At 44.5% G+C, this 25270-nt stretch overlaps 1 protein-coding gene and 1 pseudogene across 4 annotated transcripts in view; both read left to right on the top strand.

Annotated features, from left to right (window-relative positions):
• The window catches only part of HGSNAT (heparan-alpha-glucosaminide N-acetyltransferase), a 51860-nt gene extending 27483 nt beyond the window's left edge, over window positions 1-24377 (top strand). Inside the window, exons 6-19 of one of the 3 annotated variants that reach the window (XM_025394757.1) lie at window positions 268-337; window positions 1989-2098; window positions 3712-3788; window positions 5434-5464; window positions 9449-9609; window positions 10861-10976; window positions 14366-14487; window positions 15200-15326; window positions 16595-16681; window positions 19367-19459; window positions 19890-19967; window positions 20596-20666; window positions 20764-20876; window positions 21994-24377. In XM_025394757.1, the coding sequence (XP_025250542.1) occupies window positions 268-337; window positions 1989-2098; window positions 3712-3788; window positions 5434-5464; window positions 9449-9609; window positions 10861-10976; window positions 14366-14487; window positions 15200-15326; window positions 16595-16681; window positions 19367-19459; window positions 19890-19967; window positions 20596-20666; window positions 20764-20876; window positions 21994-22175 (1438 nt within the window). In that variant the 3' untranslated portion in view covers window positions 22176-24377. The remainder of the gene's footprint in view (window positions 1-267; window positions 338-1988; window positions 2099-3711; window positions 3789-5433; window positions 5465-9448; window positions 9610-10860; window positions 10977-14365; window positions 14488-15199; window positions 15327-16594; window positions 16682-19366; window positions 19460-19889; window positions 19968-20595; window positions 20667-20763; window positions 20877-21993) is intronic. The other 2 variants (XM_025394756.1, XM_025394758.1) reach the window with 2 other exon arrangements.
• On the top strand, window positions 22926-23988 carry LOC112630150 (annotated as a pseudogene). Its single transcript, XR_003120818.1, has 2 exons — window positions 22926-22953; window positions 23326-23988. The product of XR_003120818.1 is annotated as an uncharacterized LOC112630150 (transcript).
• Window positions 24378-25270: the final 893 nt, after the last annotated feature.

A 25270-nucleotide genomic window follows, 5' to 3' on the forward strand; every position in this document is an offset into this window, starting at 1 on the left:
TTATCTCATTTACCTTCTCAAGTCTTTAATGAAAGCTCTGTCATCATTCCTGTTTTATTGATGAGGAAACTATGCTGTCAGGGTTGAGCATTTATAAGTAGAGCTGCTGAAAACTGTGATTTCCATTTTTATATTGTTAAAAAATGTTTAGAATGTTTAATTAGTAATATAGAATATGAACTTTAATTTTATTTCAATATAATATCTGATCATTTAAAAAATTCTGCCAATGAAAATAAAATAATTGACCCTTTAATTTATTTTCAGTTTGGATGACTTTAACAGTTGGATTTCTAAAGCCATAAGTTCTCGAGAAACTGATCGCCTCATCAATTCTGTAAGTTATGAGACGCATAGTGTGTTGCCCAGGTGGTTTTCTGAACTTGGAATTTATAGTTTCCTATTTAATCATTATTGTCCAGTTTTATATTTACATTGAGGAAGGCCAGGTTATAGGTCCTGTATTCCTAATAGAGAGCAGCCCTCTCTTCAGCTGCTGGGAAGGGCTCCATCCCTTCTCTTGCTTCAGTGACGCTGGAACATTCTGCTCTATCTGGATACCCGAGGTAGAGACATTTTTCACTCTGCAGGCAGCATTTTTTGAATCAATCTAGTTAAGTAGAGAGTGTCAAGGTTAAAACAAAGAAATAAGAGACAACAATATTAAATCTATGAATGCTGATGGCCTCCTCTGATGATTTAAATATGTCATTAAATTTTTGTTAATAAATTCAGGCTCATATATGGAGATGTTGGCTTCTGTGCTTGTGCTAGATGCACTTATGGACTAGTTTTTTTGGTACCATTTATCAACGTGGCCACTGGCAAACTCAGTAAAAGGCAGGAAAAGCTGATAAAGTAGAAAACCAGACCTCTAGATGGGATCTTTACAAAAGGAAATCCAAGTATTTTTTTTTTTTTTTTTTTGAGACGGAGTCTGGCTCTGTCGCTCGGGCTGGAGTGCAGTGGCCGGATCTCAGCTCACTGCAAGCTCCGCCCCCCGGGTTTACGCCATTCTCCTGCCTCAGCCTCCCGAGTAGCTGGGACTACAGGCGCCCGCCGCCTCGCCCGGCTAGTTTTTTGTATTTTTTAATAGAGACGGGGTTTCACCGTGTTCGCCAGGATGGTCTCGATCTCCTGACCTCGTGATCCGCCCGTCTCGGCCTCCCAAAGTGCTGGGATTACAGGCTTGAGCCACCGCGCCCGGCCAGGAAATCCAAGTATTGTTTAGAAAAACTTTTTTATTTTTTGAGACTGGATTTTACTCTATTGCCCAGGCTGGAGTGCAGTGCCACGGTCTCAGCTCACTGCAGCCTCAACCTCCTGGGCTCTTCCCACCTCAGCCTCCCAAGTAGCTGGGACTACAGGTGCGTGCCACCACACCTGGCTAATTTTTGTATTTTTTTGTAGAGACAGGGTTTCACCATGTTGCCCAGGCTGGTCTCAAACTCTTGGGCTCAAGGGATTTGCCCTCCTCTGCCTCCCAAAGTGCTGAAATCACAGGTATGAGCCACTGCGCCTGCAGAAAAACTATTTTTTAGCTTTCTACACTATTTTTAGATTTCTACTATATCACATTCTTTCCTAAAGAAATAAAAAAATGATGCCGGTTGTGGTGGCTCATGCCTGTAATCCCAGCACTTTGGGATGCTGAGGTGGGCAGATCATGAGGTCAGGAGTTTGAGACCAGCCTGACCAACATGATGAAACCCCATCTCTACTAAAAATACAAAAATTAGCTGCACGTGGTGGTGCATGCCTGTAATTCCAGCCACGCAGGAGGCTGAGGCAGGAGAATCGCTTGACCCCGGGAGGTGGAGGTTGCAGTAAGCCAAGATCATGCCATTGCACTCCAGGCTGGGCGACAAAGTGAGACTCTGTCTCAAAAAAACAAAACAAAACAAAACAAAAAATAAATCAAAAAATGACAAAATGAAATTTACTCCTTAGCATTATGAATTGTCATCTTTCTCTCTTTTTTTCTGAAGGAGCTGGGATCTCCCAGCAGGACAGACCCTCTAGATGGTGATGTCCAGCCAGCAGTGTGGCATCTGTCTGTCCCGCCGCCCCGCCTCCGCAGCGTGGACACCTTCAGAGGGTATGTGGGCATTCCTATAGCACAGTGGGTGCAGGTAGTCACAGGACTACATAATTACACCTATACACACTTTTAGCTTTTAAGGACTTTTACATATCTTTTACTTTCTAGGCTAGGAAGGATTTCTTGGATGTAAAAGTAAAGTCTGTAGCCTCTCTAGTCTGGAAGACCATCATGATCCTCAGTGTCTGTGTTGACAGAGGAGTAGTGGATGAGGCTAGAGCCAGTGTCCACTTGGATATGCGGTCTGCTGAGTGAAGCGCATTTTTATTTGGGCAAGTGGCTGTTACTTGGGGCTACAGACTGTACCCCATGTCCAGTCAGTAGCTTGATGGCTCAGAAGATGCACTAGTCTAGTGAGGAAACACCAGCATGTGGCAGAGGGAGGGCTGATCCTGTGCTGCTAGCAGAGCGACTCGAGTATCAGGCCCTCATGCTAGCAAACCCATAGCCCTGGGAGAAGAACAAAGGCCAGGACTGAAATCTGAAAATAAAGTTTAAAAACTGTATAGCTAAGAATAAATATACAGGTATCAGCTCTTTTATTTCTACATACTGGAGCCTTCTGAACTCTAGTGACAACCCTATAACTTTGCCCCAGTCGCACCAGAGCCCTGAGTGCCCTGGCAGGTAGATTGGAAGCAGGTAGTAAGAACAATATGATCATAATGAAACTTGCTAACAATTTTGGAGTTCTCATAATGTGCCAGTCACTGTTCTAAGTCGCCTTAATTTATTTAATATCTTAGTAATCCTATGAGATATATACTTTTAATATGCCCAATTCACATTAAAAGGAAAAGAAATTGTGCTGCCGAGTGAAGCAACTTGCCCAAGGTCACTCAGGTATCAAATAGGAAAGCCAGGGTTTGATTGCAGGCGCTTGGGTTACAGAGTCTCCCAAATTAGCCTGTTGACACCTAAGGTCAGCACCCTCAGCATTCTGCACAGTTAGCCTCAAATAGTAGCACATCCGGGATCTATTACTCTGTCTTTCAGATTTCCATTGCTACTTTTGGAGATGAGATGGTCACAGATAGACAGGAACTAACATTTATTAAGTGTCTAAAATATGCTGGGCACTGGTTAGCTGCTGTAAAATAAGTCATTCTCCTTAAAAGTAACATGTGGTTAGGGCACTTTCTTTTACAGATGAGCACACTCAGTTTACTGATGAGAACGTTGCCCAGGGTCTTATGGCTAATGACAGAAAAGGATCCAAGATTGGAATTCTGAGCTCGCTGACTCAGCTGGCTGTGTGCCTCCTACTAGAGTTCTTTAACCTGAGGCATCTAAATAATTAGCTCAAAATTGAGTTATTGGAAATATTTTGCTATGTTTTCAGGTTACATAGTTTAAGACAGCAGTATAAACTTTGGTTAAGACATCATGTTGGCAATGTTGGCAATGAAGAACTGTAGTGCATGGTCCTAATTGCAATGATTAAAAAATAATCTCTTTTTGGCCTTGATGTCTCATCTTGTGTAACAAAATGCTCAGTAGAATTGCATTGTTGCATGATTGCACCTTGTGAGTATAAATGTGTCTTCAGTTCAGCCCTTCCTTTTCACATAGCAAACCCTGAAAGGCTTCTCTTTGTTGGCTTCTTCTAGGATTGCTCTCATACTCATGGTCTTTGTCAATTATGGAGGAGGAAAATATTGGTACTTCAAACACGCAAGCTGGAATGGTAAGATATTTCCTAAAAGTAATGTTGCTTACATACATCCTTCACAGAGCTTCAGGGCAGGAGAATCACTCAGCATTCTCCCCAGAAACTCCAGAAATGAGCCCCAGCAGCCTCTTCTGAGCCACTGAACTCCTGCTCTCTAGGGTGACCTGTAGATGATGTTTCTGTGAGCCCTTTAGTTTTGTTCTTCCTTTTGTGTGCTATGGATCTGTAAAGCTTCACTGTAATAACAGACTCTAGAAGTTTCTGCCGTGGGACTGAGGGACTCTGCAGAATATGTTATGGATTTGGTTGTAAATGATCATGGTCATATTCTAGGTATGCCTTTTATTACAGCCACAATGCTCTTGGGGGCTCTGTCTTCTAGGACTTATGGTCCTTTTTGAGATGGTGTTGAACTAGGATTGGTCTGAGTGGTGGTGAATAATAGCTGTAAGTCTGGCTTGGTAGTTGCTTTAAGAATGGTTTAGTGCAGCTGGGCGCGGTGGCTCACGCCTGTAATCCCAGCACTTTGGGAGGCCGAGGAGGGCGGATCACAAGGTCAGGAGATCGAGACCATCCTGGCTAACACGGTGAAACCCCGTCTCTACTAAAAATACAAAAAATTAGCCCAGTGTGGTGGCAGGCGCCTGTAGTCCCACCTACTCAGAAGGCTGAGGCAGGAGAATGGCGTGAACCCGGGAGGCGGAGCTTGCAGTGAGCTGAGATCTCACCACTGCACTCCAGCCTGGGCCGCAGAGCAAGACTCCGTCTCAAAAAAAAAAAAAAAAAAAGAATGGATTAGTGCTTCTTAAAGATAACAAACTTGTCTACATATTTCTAGTTTGGTTCTCCTGTGTCTAGTTATGTTCATAGGAAGTGTCCTAGCCAGGCCCAGTGCTTGGTTGCAGAGTCTCAAGGAATAGTTTGTGAGTTTACTTTCTTTTTTTTAAGGCAGAGTCTTGCTTTGTAGCCCAGGCTAGATTGCAGTGGTGTGATAACAGCCGACCACAGCCTCAACCTCCTGGGCTCAAGCAATCCTACCACCTCAGCCTCCTGAGTAGCTGGGACTACAGCTGTGTGCCACCATACGTGGCTAGTTTTTTAAAACAATTTTTAGTAGAGATGGTGTCTCTTTCTGTCGCCCAGGCTGCTCTCAGACTCCTGGGCTCAAGTGATCCTCCCACCTCAGCCTCGCAAAGTGCTGGGATTACAGGTGTGAGCCACACCACACCTGACCTATGAGTTTACTTTCTTTCTTTCTCTTTTCTTTTTTGTTTGAGATGGAGTTTTACTCTTGTCACCCAGGCTGGAGTGCAATGGCACGATCTTGGCTTATTGCAACCTCTTCCTCCCATGTTCAAGCGATTCTCCTGCCTCAGCCTCCCAAGTAGCTGGAATTACAGGCACCTGCCACCACGCTCGGCTAATTTTTGTATTTTTAGTAGAGATGGGGTTTGACCATGTTGGCCAGGCTAGTCTTGAACTCCTGACCTCAGGTGATATGCCCACCTTGGCCTCGCAAAGTGTTGGGATTACAGGCATGAGCCACTGCGCCTGGCCCTGAGTTTGTTTTCTATACCAGTGTGTAATGAAGTCCACACTAGATTTAGGAGGTATTTGTATTCTAGAGTCCTTTTGCTTATGCTTTGTACTTGTTCTGCAGGGCTGACGGTGGCTGACCTCGTGTTCCCGTGGTGAGTTGGCAGTCTGCCCTCTTCTCTTCCACAGAATGACTCCAATCTCCTGTTTTACAGATGATGCTGGAGCCTTTCTCTGAGGCGGGCATGTGTTATGTGGTTAGGAATCCTTCCAAAAGTCCTGTTACTGAATAGTTCTCATACTTGACACAGTGCCTACACATGTGTGTATAAAAGAGTGATTTTGGGCCAGGCGCAGTGGCTCACGCCTGTAATCCTAGCACTTTGGGAGGCCGAGGCGAGCGGATTACCTGAGGTCAGGAGTTCAAGACCAGCCTGGCCAACATGGTAAAACTCCGTCTCTACTAAAATACAAAAAATTAGCTGGGTGCAGTGGCACGCGCCTGTAATCCCAGCTCCTCGGGAGGCTGAGGCAGGAGAATCGCTTGAACCCAGGAGGCGGAGGTTGTGGTGAGCAGAGATTGCGCCACTGCACTCCAGCCTGGGTGACAGAGTGAGACTTCATCTCAAAAAAAAAAGTGATTTTGTAGGGAATATTTTGTTAGTGTAGATATGATATACCAGATCCTGAAATCTTGTAGGAAATTATAAATTCTGAACATATAGTTCAGTTCCATTAATCCCGAAAATAATTATAAAATCCTATTTGCTAAAGAATTACAGTATATTGATTTCAGTGAATGCTAATACATTTGTAGGTGGGCAATGATAGTCATAAACTAAAATTTAAAATAACAGCTGAGTAATTCAATTCTGTCTCTGATCATTCATGGCTTCTTACTCTTGTGAAGGGACGTTGCCTATGCAATGTGGAATTTGTATCTTTGCTATGATGTATTGAGTGACATTGCTCCCTCATTAGCAGGTAGTATCAGCCTTATTATTGTTATTTTTTATTTCAAATTTTAAATTTTTGTGGGTATACAAAGTATATACTATGGTATACATGAGATATTTTGATGCAGGCATGCAATACATAATAATCACATCAGGGTAAATGGGGTATCCACCTCCTCAGGCATTTACCATTTTGTGTTATAAACAATCCAATTATAATTTTTTAGTTATTTTTAAATGTACAGTAAATTATTGTTGACTGTAGTCACCCTGTTGTGCTATGAAATACTTGATCTTATTCATTCCATCCAGCTGTATTTTTGTACTCATTAACCATCCCCCCCCTTCCCTCCCCACTACCCTTCCCTTCTGGTATCCATCCTTCTACTGTCTATCACCCTGAGTTCAGTTTTTTTAATTTTTAGCTCCAAAAATAAGTGGAACATGTGAAGTTTGTCTTCACATGGCTTATTTCACTTAACATAGTGTCCTCCAGTTCCATATATGCTGTTGCAAATGACAGGATCTCATTCTTTTTTATGGCTGAATAGTACTCCATTGTGTATATGCACCACATTTTTTTTCTAAGTGTCTGTTGATGGATGCTTAGTTTGCTTCCAGATCTTGGCTATTGTGAATAGTGCTGCAATAACGATGGGAGTATCTCTTCAATATACTGATTTCGTTTCTTTTCCATATATTCCCAGCAGTGGGATTGCTGGATCATACGGTACCTCTATTTTTAGTTTTTGAGGAACCTCTAACCTATTGTCCATGGTGATTGTACTAACTTACATTCCCACCAACAGTGTACAAGGGTTCCCTTTTCCCCATATCCTCACTAGCATTGGTTATTGCTGTCTTTTGGATAAAAGCCATTTTAAGTGGGGTAAGATGATATCTCATTGTAACTTTGACTTGCATTTCTCTGATGATCAATGATGTTGAGCACCATTTCATATTCCTGTTTGCCATTTGTATGTCTTCTTTTGAGAAATGTCTGTTCAGATCTTTTGTCTTTTTTTTTTTTTTTTTTTTTTGAGACTAAGTCTTGCTCTGTAGCCCAGGTAGGAGTGCAGTGGCATGATCTTGGCTCATCGCAACCTCCGCCTCCTGGGTTCCAGAGATTCTCCTGCCCTAGCCTCCCGAGTAGCTGGGATTACAGGTGCGCACCACCACACCTGGCTTTTTTTGTGTACTTTTAATAAAGACAAAGTTTCACCATGTTGGTCAGGCTGGTCTTGAACTCCTGACCTCAGGTAATCTGCCCACCTTGGCCTCCCAAAGTGCTAAGATTACAAGTGTAAGCCACCGAGCCCGGCCTTTTAATCCATTTTTAATTGGATTATTATACTTTTTTTCCTGTAGAGGTGTTTGAGCTCCTTATATGTTCTGGCTGTTAATCGCTTGTTTGCAAATATTTTCTCCCATTCCATGGGTTGTCTCTTCACTTTGTTGATTGTCTTCTTTTCTGTGCAGAAGGTTTTTACTTGATACGATCCCATTTGTCCATTTTTGCTTTGGTTACTTGTGCTTGTGTGGAGTGTTAATCAAGAAATCTTTGCTTAGTCCAGTGTCCTGGAGTGTTTCCCAAATGTTTTCTCTTAGTTTCATAGTTTGAGGTCTCAAGTTTAAGTCTTTAATCCATTTTGATATGATTTTTTTTTTAATATGCTGAGCAATAGGGGTCTAGGTTCATTCTTCTGCATATGAATATCCAGTTTTCCAGCATCATCTTTTTGAAGAGACTGTCCTTTCTCCAATGTGTATTCTTGGCACTTTTGTCGAAAATGAGTTCACTAGATATATGGATTTAGCTCTGAGTTATCTGTTCTGTCCCACTATCTATGTGTCTAATTTTATGCCACTACCATGCTGTTTCTGTTTCTATAGCTCTGTGGTATAATTTAAAGTCAGGTAATGTGATTCCTCCAGTTTTGTTCTTCTTGCTCAGGATAACTTTGACTACACTGGGTCTTTTGTGGTTCCATATAAATTTCAGCATTATTTTTTTCTATTTCAGTGAAGAATGTTACTGATATTTTGATAGGGATCGCATTGAATCTGTAGATTGCTTTAGGTAGTGTGAACATTTTAACAATATTAATTTTTCTAATTTATGAACATGGAATTTCTTTCCATTTTTTGGTACCCTCTTCAATTTCTTTCATCAGTGGTTTATAGTTTTCATTGTAGAAATCCTTCTCTTCTTTGGTTAAGTTAATTTTGAGGCACTTTATTTTATTTGTGGCTATTGGAAATGGAATTACTTTCTTGATTTCTTTTTCAGGTTGTTTTCTGTTGGCATATAGAAATACTACTGAGTTTTGTATGTTGATTTTGTATCCTGCAACTTTACTGAATTTGTTGATCAGTTCTAATAGTTTTCTGGTGGAATCTAGGTTTTTCCAAATATAAGATCATGTTATCTGCAAGGATACTTTGACTTCCTCCTTTCCAACTTGGATGCCCTTTGTTTCTTTTGTCTGATTGTTCTAGCTAGGACTTCCAGTGCCATGTTGAATAACAGTGGTGAAAAGCAGGCATCTTTGTCATATTCCAGATCTTGGAGGAAAGGCTTTCAGTTTTTCCCAGAGACACCAAGGAATGCAGCAAGAACAAATTTTCATCTCTGTGATCTGTTGCCAAGCAATTAGAAAAATCAGTATTCTAACTTTTTTTTTTTTTTAAATATAATTTAGTTTGGTCAAAGAAAAGAAAGGAAAAATGTGTATGACTCAGACTAAATGGAGAGAAAAAAGTAAGCTTTCATTTTTCTTTCAGGCGCAGAAGTGTGTATAGAAATGATTGAAATGTCTGTTTGTTTTTCAAGGGCTTTGAGGGTGTGCTAGTGAATGTCTAGTTACTTGGAGACATTATTGTGGCATTGAATCATCATTTCTTTTCGATAACGAAATGGGAGGGTTGTCCTTGGAAATTCCATTTAATATTAAAGAAATGTTCTCCTAAGACAGGACTTGAAGGTGCACTGTCAAAAACCTTCCAGCCCCATGGGGCTATATTCTGAGCTCTTCCTCTACTGTTAGCTCAGTATTATTTCAGTAATTGTCTACTTTAAACAAATTATGGTTGCTTCTCTTTTATAGCATATTATAAAATGTTACTGATATATAGACAAAAAAATTGGAAATGGCCACCTATTAATAACTGGATTCTTTTTAGGTTTGTATTTATTATGGGATCTTCCATTTTTCTATCAATGACTTCTATACTGCAACGGGGATGTTCAAAATTCAGATTGCTGGGGAAGATTGCATGGAGGAGTTTCCTGTTAATCTGCATAGGAATTATCATTGTGAATCCCAATTATTGCCTTGGTCCATGTAAGTACTTTTTCCCTCTGTTATATATATTCAGGTTGAAATATGGAAACTATATGTTGTAATTTGAGAGAAATGCAATTCCTCCATCTCAGGTGCCTGCAAATAGGGTAATTATTAGGAAAGTATATACAATGGTTGTCTAACTGTGAGCATTATTATTATTATTATTGAATTTTAGACTTGGGAGGAGCCTCTGAGACTACTCACACTCTTCTCTTGTACAAAGGAAAAGTCTGAGGCCAAGAGCGATTGAAGGTTTTCTCTGGATCTTCTGAGTGTAGTGAGAGGCTAGCAGGGACCAGACCAGGCTGCCTTGGTCTCCAACTTTGTCCCCTGCTAATGTGATTTCATCAGCTTTCAATAGTGTGCGGCAGTTCACGAATCCACCTTCACTGGCACTTGTATGGCAGCTGGGTTTCTGGAAGGAGTGATATCTTTGTCATTAGTTTAGTGGTGCGCAGGGACAGCAGAGCTGAGGGAAGGCATGTGAACCCTCTGCTTTCAACAAGTATCAGAGTCGGGAGGGCACTAGTCACTGTCCTCAAGGGCCTTGCACTGTCATTAGCAGAAGAGGACACAAGCATCTAGACAATGGCCAAATGGAGCCCTCAGGCAATACATACTTTTATAGGCACTGGCAAGAGGTGGAGGTCACTTCCAGATGGTGTTTCATATGAATGTGGACTTGGTGGAACTCCAAAAAGGGAACCACTGTGTCCAGTAGGATTCATTTTAGGGTTTGTTATCAGGTCTGTTCTTCTGGTCATATGGTCGGGTAGCAGGTAGGGCAGGGAGTGTTAGTCAGTGGCGTTCTTGTGGTGATACAGCTGGGTAGCGGGTAGGGCAAGGACAGTGGCTTGTGTTGGGCCTGCAAGGTCCTGGCGGACGTGCAGGTTGATTGCAAATTCCTAATAGGAAAGAACCAGGGTCAGGCGCAGGCCTGGCTTTACCACCACACCTGAGTAAGACGCTTTGGTTCTTATCCTAGTCTGCCACCAGGGCAGCTTCCTGTTTTGAGTTTGAGCCATGTCCCTGACTGACCCTCCCTGTATTAAGAGGGATTGGCCTGTTTTTGGAAGCTGGGCTGAGCCCATGTCTCTTGACCATATGTATTTCCATGTCCAAGAGCTTAAAAAAGACTTACTTAGATGCAGTATAGGTATGTCTTCCCTTTTAGGAAACAAATAATGTTGTTCTGGGATGAGACAAGAAGTCTTGGCTAACACTCGACTTAACTTGTGTCTTCCACAGTGTCTTGGGACAAGGTGCGCATTCCTGGTGTGCTGCAGCGCTTGGGAGTGACATACTTTGTGGTTGCTGTGTTGGAGCTCCTCTTTGCTAAACCTGTGCCTGAACATTGTGCCTCGGTGAGAAACCATGTTTTAATTAAGAAAAACTTTTTTAAAATTAAATAAATGTATTGTGTAGTGATACGGTCACACTATGTTGTCCAGACTGGTCTCTTAACTCCTGGCTTGAAGTGATCCTCCTGCCTTGGCCACCCAAAGCACTAGGATTACAGGTGTGAGCCACCATGCCTGGCCAGAAACTGTGTTCTTGTTGTTGATACAGGGTCTTGCTGTGTTGCCCAGCCTGGAGTGCAGTGGTGTGATCTTGGCTCACTGAAGCCTCAACATCCCAGGCTCAAGCGATCCTCCCTCCTCAGTCTCCTAATTAGCTGGGACTACAGGAGCGCACCACCATGCCTGGCTAATTAGTCTTTTTTTTTGTAGAGACAAGGTCTCACCACGTTGCCCAGACTGGCTTCAAACTCCTGGACTCAGGTGATCTTCCTGCCTCGGCCTCCCAAATCGCTGGGATTACAGGTGTGAGCCACCATGCCCAGCTAAAACAGTGTTTTTTTTTAAAAAGGGAGAACAAAGGGGGATATGGTTTTTAGAACTTCTAAAATTTCTGCGTGCAATACTGTACATCTGCTAATCAAATACATTCTGATTTTCACTTTCATTATTTTATTTAATCTTTATATCAATTTTTTAATTGTAAAATACACATGACATGAGATCTAGCCTCTTAACAAATTTATCAGCAGACAGTAATCACATGCATTCTTTTTTCCTCTTATTTTTAGTTGATACATAATAATTGTACAGATTTATGAGGCTCAGAGTAATATTTTGATACCTGTGTATCATACAATGTATAATGATCAAATTCATCACCTCAGTTATCATTTCTTTGGGTCAGGAACATGCACAGTCCTTTCTGCTAGTTTCAAATGCATTATTTTTTTTTACTTCTTGGAAACAGGGTCTCACTCTGTCACCCAGGCTGGAGTGCAGGGGCATGATCTCAACTCACTGTTGCCTCGACCTCCCAGGCTCAAGCGATTCTCCTGCCTCAGTCTCCTGAGTAGCTGGGACTATAGGCATGCACTACCATGCCCAGCTAATGATTGTATTTATTGTAGAAACGACGTTTCAACGTGTTGCCCAGGCTAGTCTTGAACTCTTGGGCTCAAGCGATTTACCTGCTTCAGCCTCCCAAATGCTGGGACTACAGGTGTGAGTCACCATGCCTGGCCCCATTCTTTTTTTTTTTTTTTTTTTTTTTTGAGACAGAATCTCACTCTGTCCCCTAGGCTGGAGAGCAGTGGCACAATCTCGGCTCACTGCAAGCACCTCCCAGATTCACGCCATTCTCCTGCCTCAGCCTCCTGAGTAGCTGGGTCTACATGCGCCCGCCACCACGCCTGGCTAATTTTTTGTATTTTTTAGTAGAGAGGGAATTTCACCGTGTTAGCCAGGATGGTCTCGATCTCCTGACCTCGTGATCTGCCTGCCTCAGCCTCCCAAAGTGCTGGGATTACAGGCGTGAGCCACCATGCCTGGCCACCTGTCCCCATTCTTGATGGTATTAAATAATACCGGCATCCAGTTTGCTGGTTCAGTCTCATGGGACATTACTGTGATTTTTTCAATTTCATTGTAGCATAACATATATATATGTAAAATTCATGTAACGTTTTGGCATCTATTCAAATGCTGTAAAATTCAATTTTGAGGATGATCCCCAGGTAGGGCATGGGAGAGTGACGGTATTGTGTGCTTGGCTATTTGCATTGCTTCTTTATCAGAAGTGTGTCAGAGTCCCATCTCATTTGTGATTACTTCCTCTCTTACTATAAATTGCTAGGTGGAGTTTACCCAGGTGACAGTTACTTCTTTCCCCCACCCACCATTAGTGACAAAAATTCTGATGGAAATGTTTGAAATCTTCCATTTGGGGTCCTATTCAACAATCAGTTAATAAAACTGTGTTGTCTTCTAGCTTCTTTCAAGATATGTAACTAGCAAGTTCATCACTGAATCCCATGTTCTCTGGGTGCTTCCTGTAATGTTCATTATCTACTTTGCGGGGCGTTTTAGTCATTGTTGCTCTTTCCCCCTCTGCCCTTGTCATTAATGTGTCCTCTGGCTGTGTCCTTAAGGTGAAGGAGAGGCGAGATATGCATGAGTGGGCACGGAGCTTGGTCTGCCATGGATATCAAAGCTGCCATTTTCCGCCCTTCTGTGGGACCTGAGGGTCCACAGAGGCACATCCCAGGACATCACCATAGGGTGAGGGGTTCAGTGGGACACTAAGAACAGGTGGGCTGCACCCTTTCTTCTTTCAACCACACAGATCCAAAAGTTTGAATTTCATTTTCTTTCTTAAAAATTTTATTTATTTTATTTTTTATTTATTTATTTTTTTTTTTGAGACGGAGTCTCGCTCTGTAGCCCAGGCTGGAGTGCAGTGGCCGGATCTCAGCTCACTGCAAGCTCCGCCTCCCGGGTTCACGCCATTCTCCGGCCTCAGCCCCCCGAGTAGCTGGGACTACAGGCGCCCGCCACCTCGCCCGGCTATTTTTTGTATTTCTTAGTAGAGACGGGGTTTCACCGTGTTAGCCAGGATGGTCTCGATCTCCTGACCTCGTGATCTGCCCATCTCGGCCTCCCAAAGTGCTGGGATTACAGGCTTGAGCCACCGCGCCCGGCCTTATTTTTAATTTTTAAATCACAGATACATTGATGTATAATTCATGTACCATAAAAATCCCATGTTGAAAGTGTACAATATGATGATATTTGCTCTATTCAGAGTTGTGCAGCTGTCACCAGTCTATAATTCTGGAAGGTTTTCTTTACCCCATGAAGAACCCTGCACTCACCGCCAGTCACTCCCCATGTCACAACTCACCCGGCCCCAGGCAACCCCAACCTACTTTCTGTCTCTACACATGTACCTGCTCTAAGACAGTCCCTATACACAAAGTCATATAACATGTGGCCTTTTGTGTCTGACTGCTTCCATTTTGCATGTTTTTTGAGGTTCATCCATGTTGCATGTGTCAGCACTTCTTTCCAAAATTGCTGAATTAGATTCTGCTTTAGGGATACACCACATTTTGCTCACCCATTTATCAGTTGGTGGACATTTGACTTGTTTCCACTTTTTTGCTGTTGTGAACAATGTTCCTGTGTGTATGTGTACAAGTTTTTGTGTGAACATATGTTTTCAGTTCTCTTGGGTGTAGGAATAGAATTGCCTGCTGATTTCTTTTGAATGGGTATTTTGCTGTGAGATTTCATGGAGAGGGAACATCTGGAGAACGTAACGCATAGTCAGTAAGTTTTTGTATTACTGCCAAAATGGCCAAGAAAAGAGTCACTGGGAATTTCCCAAAGACGTGCTTAGTCCCCTTCTATTTGCATTTACTACATGCATGTTTTATTTTTCTGCCCCCACTCAGGAGAGGAGCTGCCTTTCTCTTCCTGACATCACATCCAGCTGGCCTCAGTGGCTGCTCATCCTGGCACTGGAAGGCCTGTGGCTGGGCTTGACATTCCTCCTGCCAGTCCCTGGGTGCCCTACGTAAGCGAACCCCTGGGAGTCATCCCTTGTGCATGTCCTGTTCTGCCCAGTCAGAGGTTCTGGGCTTTCACAAGTCTCAAGTCAGAGGAATTCTCTTTCCCTCTTCCTTCTCCTTTGAGGCCTGCTTTGCATGGGGAGAGGAGACTGGCACGTGTCCGGAGTGATTTCCCTGTGGGTGGTGTGAGGGTCAGCTTGAATAGAAATCGGGCCTCCCACCTTCACAGTGTGGGAGCAGTTTATTAGTGAGTGTGCGTGAGCCAGAGGGACGTTTTAGCTGGCGCATGTTGGGGCTCTCTGAATTGGGCTGCATACATAGCCAATATACACCATGGTCGGGTTTTTTTTTTTTTTTTTGGGAGATGGAGTCTCGCTCTGTTGCCCAGGCTGGAGCGCAGTGGCATGAACTCGGCTCACTGCAACCTCCACCTCCCAGCTTCAAGCAATTCTCCTGCATTAGCCTCCCAAGTAGCTGGGATTGCAGGTGCACACCACCATGCCCGGCTAATTTTTGTATTTTAGTAGAGACAGGGTTTCACCATGTTGGCCAGGCTGATCTTGAACTCCTAACCTCAGGTGATCCACCCGCCTTGGCCTCCCAAAGTGATGGGATTACAGGCGTGAGCCTCTATGCCCAGCCTGAGGTTTTTTTCATTCTCATCCCTCTGTTTGCCCTTCTGAGGTCTTGTCATTTACATGGTTTTTGCCTTCCTAGTGGTTATCTTGGTCCTGGGGGCATTGGAGATTTTGGCAAGTATCCCAATTGCACTGGAGGAGCTGCGGGCTACATCGACCGCCTGCTGCTGGGAGACGATCACCTTTACCAGCACCCATCTTCTACTGTGAGTTCGCTTAGAACTGGGAGCTCAGGCTTTCAGAAGTGAAGGAAAGTAGAACAAGCCAGCCAACTTTAAACCATGCCCATTTAAGAAAATGCACTGAGAACTGATGTTTATTTGAAAAGTCTGCTAACTTAATGACTTTAGGGTTCACTGTATGGCAGTGTGTACAATTATTTTGGATTTTAAAGTGAGAATGTGGAACTGGGCACAGTGGCTCACACCTGCATTCTCAGCTACTCGGGAGGCCGAGGAGAGAGGATTGCTTGAGCCCAGGAGTCCGAGACCAGCCTGTGCAATAGTGAGACCCCGTCTCTCTAAGGAAAAAAAAAAGTGAGAATGCATTGTGTAAATGATCATAGCACAGTGCTTTTCTGTACGTCTCAGGTCAGATTTCCTGGCAGCAGACCCTGAGACAGAGAGTCACATGCAGGAAGTTGATCAGGCAGTCCTTGCAGGGGAATGAAGGAGGCAGGACTGCGCAGAGGGAGAAGTTGACTTGCACTGCAGCCCCCACAAAGGACCCAGGGGCACCAGGGAGGCGCTGCAGAGTTGTTCTGAATTGAGGCGAGGGATTGGGCCCTTCCTACCCCCGGATGGTGCGGAAGGCCCCCTGCAAAAGGCTGATCCCTGGAGAGGCAGCTGTCTTCAGTCAAGGGCAGATCCAGAAGAGGCCCCTGGCTGAGAGCTGTGGTCATGAATACTTCCAGCAGCTGGAGGAATGAAGGCTTCCGTGCTGAAAGGGTTGGAGGGCTCTGGGGGTGCATGACAGCACCTATTACACTGTTCATTTCCAGATTTCTACAATTTCTGCAGTAACATTTATTTTATAATAAGAAAGAAACATATTTAAAAATGTTATTTGCCTTAAAAGAAGATAGGAAGCTGTTGATGCTATAGTAGGGTTGACTAAAAAGAATAAATCTGGAAATTAGGAAGGTACGTGCATTGCATTTGAAGCTGGTCAGGGAGGCGTCATGTCACAAGGCCTGGGGCCAGTGCTGTTTGCTGCCCCTGCTGCAATCACGGTGGCTGCTGGACCATGGCTTGTCCCTGGGCATCTCTGTTCCCTGCTGAGTGTCCACACCGCACACTTTCTTAGCCAGAAGCATTGTGCCTGTTATACCTATAAGTTAGCAATGAATTTCTGCAGTAAAAACAGAAAACCATGGTGTACTGGAGTGTATTCAGGTTTGTATTTGGTCTAGGAGCTGTTTGTGGGTGTTTTCGGGTCAGTGAATGAGTGCTGCCTTCTGCTTCTGTTTGTTAAGGTGCTTTACCACACCGAGGTGGCCTATGACCCTGAGGGCATCCTGGGCACCATCAACTCCATCGTGATGGCCTTTTTAGGAGTTCAGGTATTTGTTCATTTCATTAGGTTACTTTTTCTGACAGCTTATGATGTTTTATTCACTCATTTAAAAACCATTTCATTAAAATAATTGGAAGCATATTCTGTCCTGTGCTATGGGTCTAATATATTTTGTTATCTTTGACAGATTGTGCAGAAACAAAAGTTACTGAAATTCAGCACATTCAAGTAATTAGATATGATTCTTATATTCCCCCAAAAAATCTTATTTATATGACTTATCTTAGCATGGCAGTTTCTGGATAAAATGTTTCTCTTGCCAAACTGCAGTGGCTCATGCCTATAACTCTAACACTTTGGGAAGCCAAGGCAGGAGGATCACTTGAGTCCAGGAGTTTGAGACCAGCCTGGGCAACGTAGTGAGACCCTGTCTCTACAAAAAATTAAAAATATTAGCCAGGCATGACGGCACACGCCTGTAGTCCCAGCTACTTGGGAGCTGATATAGGAGTATGGCTTGAGCCCAGGAGGTTGAGACTGCAGCGAGCCTTGATTGCACCACTGCACTCCTGCCAGGGCAACAGAGTGAGACCCTGTCTCAAAAAATAAAAAAGGGTTTTCCTGATGGAGTGTGCAGAATATGTGGGTGTTGGTAACATTGGGAAGTCACTGTGTCATTTGTCACAATTCTTTCATGTACCCTTGTATTAGTCTGTGTGTCCTGACCTAACAAAATACCCGAGACTGGGTAATTCATAAAGAACAGTAACATTGCAGGTTCATTTGTCTGGTGAGGGTCTGGTCTCTCCTCCCAAGGTGGCAACTTGATTGGGGCATGTCGTTCAGAGGGGACAAATACCATGTCCTCACAGGGTGTCCCCACCTGCTGGTAAAAGGGCGGAGACGGGACTTACTGCCTCAAGCCCTTTTCTAGGCCATTCATGAGGGTGGAGCCCTCATGCTGCAGTTACCTCCCGAGGCCACACCTTCTCATACTGTCACCTTGGTGATTAGGTTTCAACATAGGAAATTTGGAGGGACAGACATTCAAACCACAGCACACTGTCATGGCTTCAGAGCATGAGAATTTATACCAAAGTCAATACAGGTTATTCTTGGTTTGTCTCACTTGCCTTTTGTTAACGTTCTGAGCAGTCTAGATTTCAAGTCCCCAAAGTTCTCCTTGTTGGTGTTTGAAACTACTGTTTGAGGGGAGCTAACTGGGAGGGGAAAAGACTTTTGGAAAGCATTGCCGGCAGAACTTTCTGTGGGGATAAAAATATTTCTTCTCCTTGCTATCAAGTGGGGCAGTCCCTAGCCAGGGTTGCTGTTGAGCATTTGAGATGTGGTGAGTGTGACTGAAGAACTGAATTTTAAATTTTACTTGATGTAATTTTAAATTTAGATGGTCACTTGTGGCTAGTGGTTTGGCTGTTGGGTAGTGCAGATCTGAAGCCTACACAGGTGACCCTGGAACACCTCGGGGCATGGGGACACTGTCCCCCCATGCAGTGGAAAATCCACAGAGGACTTTTGACTCCCCCAAAACTTAAACACTAATAGCCTGCTATTGACCCAAAGCCTTACCAATAACATCAACAGTTGATTCACACATATTTTATAAAAATATTGTGTACTATATTTTTATAATAAAGTAAGCTCAAGAAAAGAAAATGTTATTAAAGCCATAAGGAAGAGAAAATCTATGTCCTATTCACTAAGTGGGAGTGGATCATCATGAAGGTCTGCATCTTCATCATCATGTTAAGTAGGAGAAGGAGGAAGAGAAGGAGGAGGAGGGAGTGGAGGAGGAGGAGGATGAGGGTGTGGATGAGGAGGAAGAGGAGGGTGTGGAGGAGGAGGATGAGGGGGTGTAGGAAGAGGAGGAAGAGGAGGGTGTGGATGAAGAGGAAGAGGAGGAGGGTGTGGAGGAGGAGGAAGAGGAGGAGGGTGTGGAGGAGGATGAGGGGGTGTAGGAAGAGGAGGAGGAGGGAGTGGAGGAAGAGGAGGAGGAGGGGTGGAGGAAGAGGAGGGGGTGGAGGAGGAGGAAGAGGAGGGAGTGGAGGAGGAGGAAGAGGAGGGGTGGAGGAGGAGGAGGGGTGGAGGAGGAGGGGTCAGTCTTGCTGTCTCAGGGGTAGCAGAGGTGGAAGAGAATCCGCGTATAAGCGGACCTACACAGTTCAAACCTGTGTTGTCCAAGGGCCAGCTGTACATTTTGGTGATGAAATAATTTTGTATTTAGAAATACAGCCTTTATCTCTGTAGCACTTTCTGGTTGATATTGTGCTTTTCCGTACATCCATGTAATCCCTACATATGCTTTCTAGGTAGATCTGTGTCCCTGGAGTGGTCAGTCCACTGCGGGGGCTAGGAGTGCAGACCTAGAGCCACGCTACCTGGGTTTGTGTCCAGCTCTGCCACTTCCCAGCCAGGTGACCTTGGGCGTGTGGCTGACCCACTGTGCTTCAACAGCACCTACTTCAGAAAGGTGTTGCAAGGATTGAATAAGTTAATTCATGTAAAGTTCCAAGAACTGGCACATAAAAACATTGATTAATATTAGCTATTACTATAAATTATTTTTAAAGCTTCTTAACCTTTGATATTTTCAAAAATGAATTCCTAATTTCAGAAGGATTGTATGTGAAGTCCATATTTCACTGTTTTTAAATGTTTCCCTGCCTCCCCCACCCTGCCTCTGGTTCCACCCTGTTCCGGTCCCTCTTCCTAGTGCTGCTCAGACTGGGTCACCGAACAGGCCTGTCTAAGGGGACCCTTGTCACCTTTGTGGAGAATTCTCCTTGGGCCCTGCCTGGAAATGAGAGCCACGGAGCCTGCCCAGGCGCCTCTTCTCCTCCTTTCCCTACACCCTGGGCTTCTGCATTCCCTGCAGCACTGGAGATGTGGTGTGGCTCTCACGCTTCCCCTGAGCTCTGTGCCTGCTGCCCCATTCTGCCCAGGAGCCTCTTCCTACCGGGACCCTCTGGTGCTCTGGCCTCACCTCTGTGGCTCCTCTCTGATGCCTCCTCCTCTCTGATGTCTCCTCCTTCCCAGAGAGGGTGTTCACCTCTGGTCCTCCTTCAGCCTCCACTAGTCAAAGGCAGGGGTGATGTTTCCCCCCCCCCGTAATTCCAGCACCTAGTAGCATGCCCAGCAAGTGAATCTCTTTGTCACGTAGTTAAGACAGTGGATGAATATGAAATAAAAATATCCCTTTGGCGATTCTTTTGGTCACACTGTGTTATCTCCTCCAGGCAGGAAAAATACTATTGTATTACAAGGCTCAGACCAAAGACATCCTGATTCGATTCACTGCGTGGTGTTGTATTCTTGTAAGTAAGCAGTGTTCCTCACTGAAATTCCTTTCCTTCACATGTATATTTAAAAGGAATAAAATGTTCAGCAACACTGAGATAGCCATTGTCACCACATGGCAGCAGGTACCATTTTCTTCACTTGAATAGCAGAGAGGAACAAATCTTTCCACCTAAATGTACAGATTTATTTTCTTAGGAAAATGTCTTTATCAATAAGACAGTGTTTGCCATCAGACAGCCAGGAATGCCTGAAGAAATGTGAAGCATGGGCTCTATGTGGAGTGGTGTATCAGAGAGACTGGGCAAATCAGACCAGGTTGCAGACATCAACTTCCAGATTACATGGGAAAGAGAGTTGCAAGGTTGACTGTCCGTGTATTTCATTCTGACCGCAGTCATGCCTCTTCTCTGGAGTCACTGTCATTTAATCAGTAAGCTTACCCTCTTCAACTCAGTAGAATGGTGATGAGATTTTGGGAGAATATTTTTTAGTTCATACATTTAAAAAATATGTTTCCAGTTAAAAGAGAAAAATTTCAGCCTTTTCTACGTGATTAAATAACTAATATATATTGATGTTGAAAGCAAATGTTTTCTGAGATAATAATATAAAATGTTAACATCCTTCTCTTCCGCATTATAGGGGCTCATTTCTGTTGTTCTGACGAAAGTTTCTGAAAATGAAGGCTTTATTCCAGTAAACAAAAACCTCTGGTATGTATGGAAAAAGCATGATTTTATGGATGATTGTTCATGTTGAAATTGGATTCGTTCTGCACAAGCACTGAAACGCCTCCTCCACCCCTCCCAGGTCCCTTTCGTATGTCACCACGCTCAGTTCTTTTGCCTTCTTCATCCTGTTGGTCCTGTACCCGGTTGTGGATGTGAAGGGGCTGTGGACAGGAACCCCATTCTTTTATCCAGGTAAGTCACCTCCAACCCCAAACATAGCTGGGGTGGTGACCAGGGGGGCGGGCCCAGGGACCGCTGGAGCATCCTCGGTGCTGGGGTCTTGAGCCACTGCCCTAGTGGCACGTGTCCAAAAGCCAGGCTGAGGGAGGAAGCAGCAGGGGCCACATTGTCCCAGGTCACACCAGGTTCACTGGCCTGCTCCGAAGCAGTCCACCCCATTTTCACCCATGTAGGTTGTGGAGTCCTTGTATGACAGTTTGTGACTCCACCTGTTTCTTCAGGCTATACCAAATTGTGGAGGAGCAGAAATGATTCGGGGCACATTATCCAGTTTCTGGTTCTTAATAATGGGACTATGCTTGCTTTCTTAATATAAATCCACTACTGTAGAGATTGTGCATTAGAAGAAATACCAAGAGGTGATATCAAGGGATAAATGGAATGATTTGGATGCAGTTCCACCCAAGGACTTAGAAACACACCAGATCATTTCAATGCCTCATTTCAGCTGTTTGATTCGAGGAATAGTTACATTTCTAGGCAGATTTTCTGCCTAGAAAATATAAGTTATAACAACAATTTTAGCTTTCCTTTGAGATTTAGTATTCAAGAATTACGCTGTTATAAAATGAATATTTTCTAATATCCTTTTTATTTTTTTGAGACAGAGTCTTGCTCTGTTGCCCAGGCTGGAGTGCAGTGGTGTGATTTAGGCTCACTGCAACCTCCGCCTCCCAGGTTCAAGTGATTCTTGTGCCTCAGCCTCCCAAGAAGCTGGGATTACAGGCGCACCCCACCACACCCAGCCAATTTTGTATTTTTAGTAGAGAGGGGGTTTCACCATGTTGGCCAGGCTGGTCTCGAACTCCTGACCTTAAGCGATCCACCCACTTTGGCCTCCCAAAGTGCTGGGATTATAGGCGTGAGCCACTGCACCAGGCCTTTCAATAATTTTTTATATGGTTTATACTTAAATACCTAAGATATGCATTACTTATTTTTGGCAGTAGCCAGCAATGGAAGTGCACACTTTTTGTTTTTTCATTGAACTGGTTTCAAGAATTAAATAGACGGTCAGATATGACTCATCTGTGAGAAACATGATCTTCTGTATGTCTCTCTCCTGAAGGAATGAATTCTATTCTGGTGTACGTCGGCCACGAGGTGTTTGAGAACTACTTCCCCTTTCAGTGGAAGCTGAAAGACAACCAGTCCCACAAGGAGCACCTGACTCAGAACCTCGTTGCCACTGCCCTCTGGGTGCTCATTGCCTACATCCTCTATAGAAAGAAGATTTTTTGGAAAATCTGATGGTTGCCACTGAGATGTGCTGCTGGAAGCCTCTAGCAGGCCTGCAGGGTGGACTGAAGCGGCCTTCGTTAAAGGGAAGCATTCATTAGGAAATCGACTAGCTGTGTGTTTACAGACTCTGGGGGAAGACGCTGATGTCCTCAAACTGGTTAACTGTGACACGGCTCGCCAGAACTCTGCCTGTCTATTTGTGACTTACAGATTTGAAATGTAATTGTCTTTTTTCCTCCGTCTTCTGTGGAAATGGATGTATTTGGAACTTCATTCCAAGGAGATCAGCTTTAACTTTCCAAAAGGGAATTGCCATGGGTGTTTTTCTTGTGTTGGGTGAAACAATCTGAGGTCTGGTTCTTGCTGACCTTATTTCCCTGCAAACTTCCTTTCAACGCTTATGCGGACACCAACATGAAATGCCGTCACTCCTACTGCGGCTGCTATGAAGCTTACTGGATGTGATGTGTCATAATTTAGTCTATTTTTTTGATTAAATGCAGTGTAATGTTTCCAGAAAGCCAAAGTAATTTTCTTTTCAGATACGCAAGGCTTTGGTGGGTCCAAAAAATGTCTATCACAAGCCATTTTTTCCTTTTCCTCTCTTGAAAAGTTAAAATATCTATGTGTTATTCCCATTCCCTCTTGCCTATGTATCTGTCTGTCCGTCATCTTCCTTCCTCCCCATCTCTCTGTGCATCTGGATGGCAGCCACTGCCCAGGGGAGTGACTTGGGGAGGGCAGGCACTGTCCTTGCTCATGGGTCCAGCTGAGCCATCCCTGCTGGGTGAGATGCTGGGCAAGACCCTTGGCCCGCCTGGGCCTTGGCTTCCTCACTTGTGAAATGAGCGGGAAGATGACTTTCAGTTCCCTTCCACCTCTTAGACATGGTGAGGTGACAGACATCGAAAGCTTTTCTGAAATCTTCAGAAGAAACAGTTTCATTACAGAAAACTCTTCAAAATAAATAATAATGAAAAATTTAAAAACTCTCATTGGAGAGATGACCCTCCACAATGGAGGCAGTGTTCCTACTTGTCATCACACAGCTGAAGACATTGTTTCTTAGGTGTGAAATCGGGGACGCAGAGACACACGGCACTGTTCATGGGAGGCATCGTCACCCTTCTCAGTGTTCTGTGGGAATTTCCTATGTGAGGAAAACGTGGCCACAGGGTTGTGCTGTACCCACCCTTCTCCGGCGAGACAGCCCTCGGCCTGTGCCACTGCTTCCAGCCTCGCCACTGCATGGCAGCTTTTGGTCTGTTTCCAGCTCTGCCCTCTGCCCTGAATTCTCATCCAGCTTGTACCTGCCTGCTTGACCCCTCCACCTGGAGGCCAGCCATGTCTCAGACTCAGCCCTACCCTCCTCTCCTCAAATTCAGAGTGTTTCCTGTTTAGGTTTCCCTGGCTTTGTGAATGGATCATGCGTCTCTAGGTACAAACCTGCCATCATCTTTCTGCCTGCCTCACCTCCACCGGATCTCCCCAGTTCTGACTCCGTCTTCCAACTGCAACTGCTCTGTTCTCATGGTCACTGCCGCATCACTCGAGTCCAGACCCTTGTTATCATTTTCAAACCGGCCTCCTTCCCTTGTTCCCCCATTCTTAAAGCCACTGCCACCAGATTAAGCTTTCTCCAGCCAGATCACCTCTCTTTGAGAAACCTCCATTGAAACGGAAACGCCATTGCCTGGCACACATACTCACATACTCACCTTCCCGTCTTGATCCCCATGCATCTTTCCAGCCTCCCCTCCCACTCTACTCCCTCCTGCCCCTCCCCTCCCCTCCCCTCTGAATCCAACCCAGCGGGCTTCTTCTGCCTCCATCATATCACAGAAGTACCTCCTGCTTCTGGTTTCAATTAGAGCCTTCCCTGATTACATTTTCCTCTGAATTTTTTCCTATCTACATTTGATCTGTCATGTTTAAACCCCCTACTTCTAAGGGACCTTCTCTAATCTCATTCTCATCCCCAAATAGTGTTTTCTTCCTCTGGGTTCTTGTAATGTTGGTATCAATCTCAGCATTTAGTGCTTCCTGCCTGGTGTGACAGTTACCTGTGTGCATGTGCAATTTCTAATTTCCCACGCTAGACCGTGAGCTTCCTAAGGCAAGAATCATGCCTTGTTGGTTTCTGTATTCCTCATGGCGCCAAACACAGTGCCTTGTACATTGCAGGCGCTAAATAAACATTTTTAAAGCAAAGTGATGTGGATTTTTAAAATAAATATTTAAGTGCTAGTAAGATGAGCATGTGTCCGGGGTGCCCATGAAATGTTCATGAGGCTGTGTGGGGACAGTCGTTATTCCTCCTCCTGCCACCCTTTTCTTGTAGTGAGTCACTGTGGATGGTCCCAGCTGTGTCATCCCAAAGTTCAGCAGGGAAAGCTGAGCTGGGCCTCTCCAGGTGAATTTTCTAGAAGTGTTTCTCAAACTGTGGGTTACATCAACTTGGGTGTCTTGAGCTGTAAGGAAGGAACTCTGGAGTCAGCTGGCCTACAGGGGAGCTTCTCTAAGTCCCGCAGAAGGCAAGACCCAGCCCGAGCTTGCTGTCAGCTAGTGGAGGCAGCTGCCGCTGGCCCAGGTGCTGGACACCAGGCATCCCCTCTCCTCCCACGAAGGGTGTGCCATAATCCCCTTCAACAGGAAATGCTTCCCAGAAGCCTCTCAGCAGCCTCCCCTCCTGTCCCATCCGCTAGAAGCGCCTTGCTTGTCCCAAGACCAGCAGGGACAGGGAAGTGTCCGAGCCTGTGGCTGTGTGGAGGAAGGCAACCTCCTGCACAAGACTGGGTTCCTTTGGGAAGGGAAGAGGGAGTGTGTTGGGGTAAGGGGTAGAGCAGGGGAATGGTCATGGGGCAACAACTGCTGGCAGCTGCAACAGGTGCATGGCATCTCACAGGGAGGCAGGGAAGTGCGAGCTCCTATGTAATGGAGCAAAAAAATTCTATTCTGTAGAATGGGAAGAGAAAATGTGACTTTTTTTTTTTTTTGCATTTATATTCCTAATTCCTACTTACAATAAAGTGAATATACTGCTGCTATAGGTCATAAAATGTATCTTGAAAGATTAAGCCAAGTATGAACGGGTATTTGAGAGA

The sequence above is a fragment of the Theropithecus gelada genome, chromosome 8 (genome assembly GCF_003255815.1).
Source record: "Theropithecus gelada isolate Dixy chromosome 8, Tgel_1.0, whole genome shotgun sequence".
Classification (NCBI taxonomy): domain Eukaryota; kingdom Metazoa; phylum Chordata; class Mammalia; order Primates; family Cercopithecidae; genus Theropithecus; species Theropithecus gelada.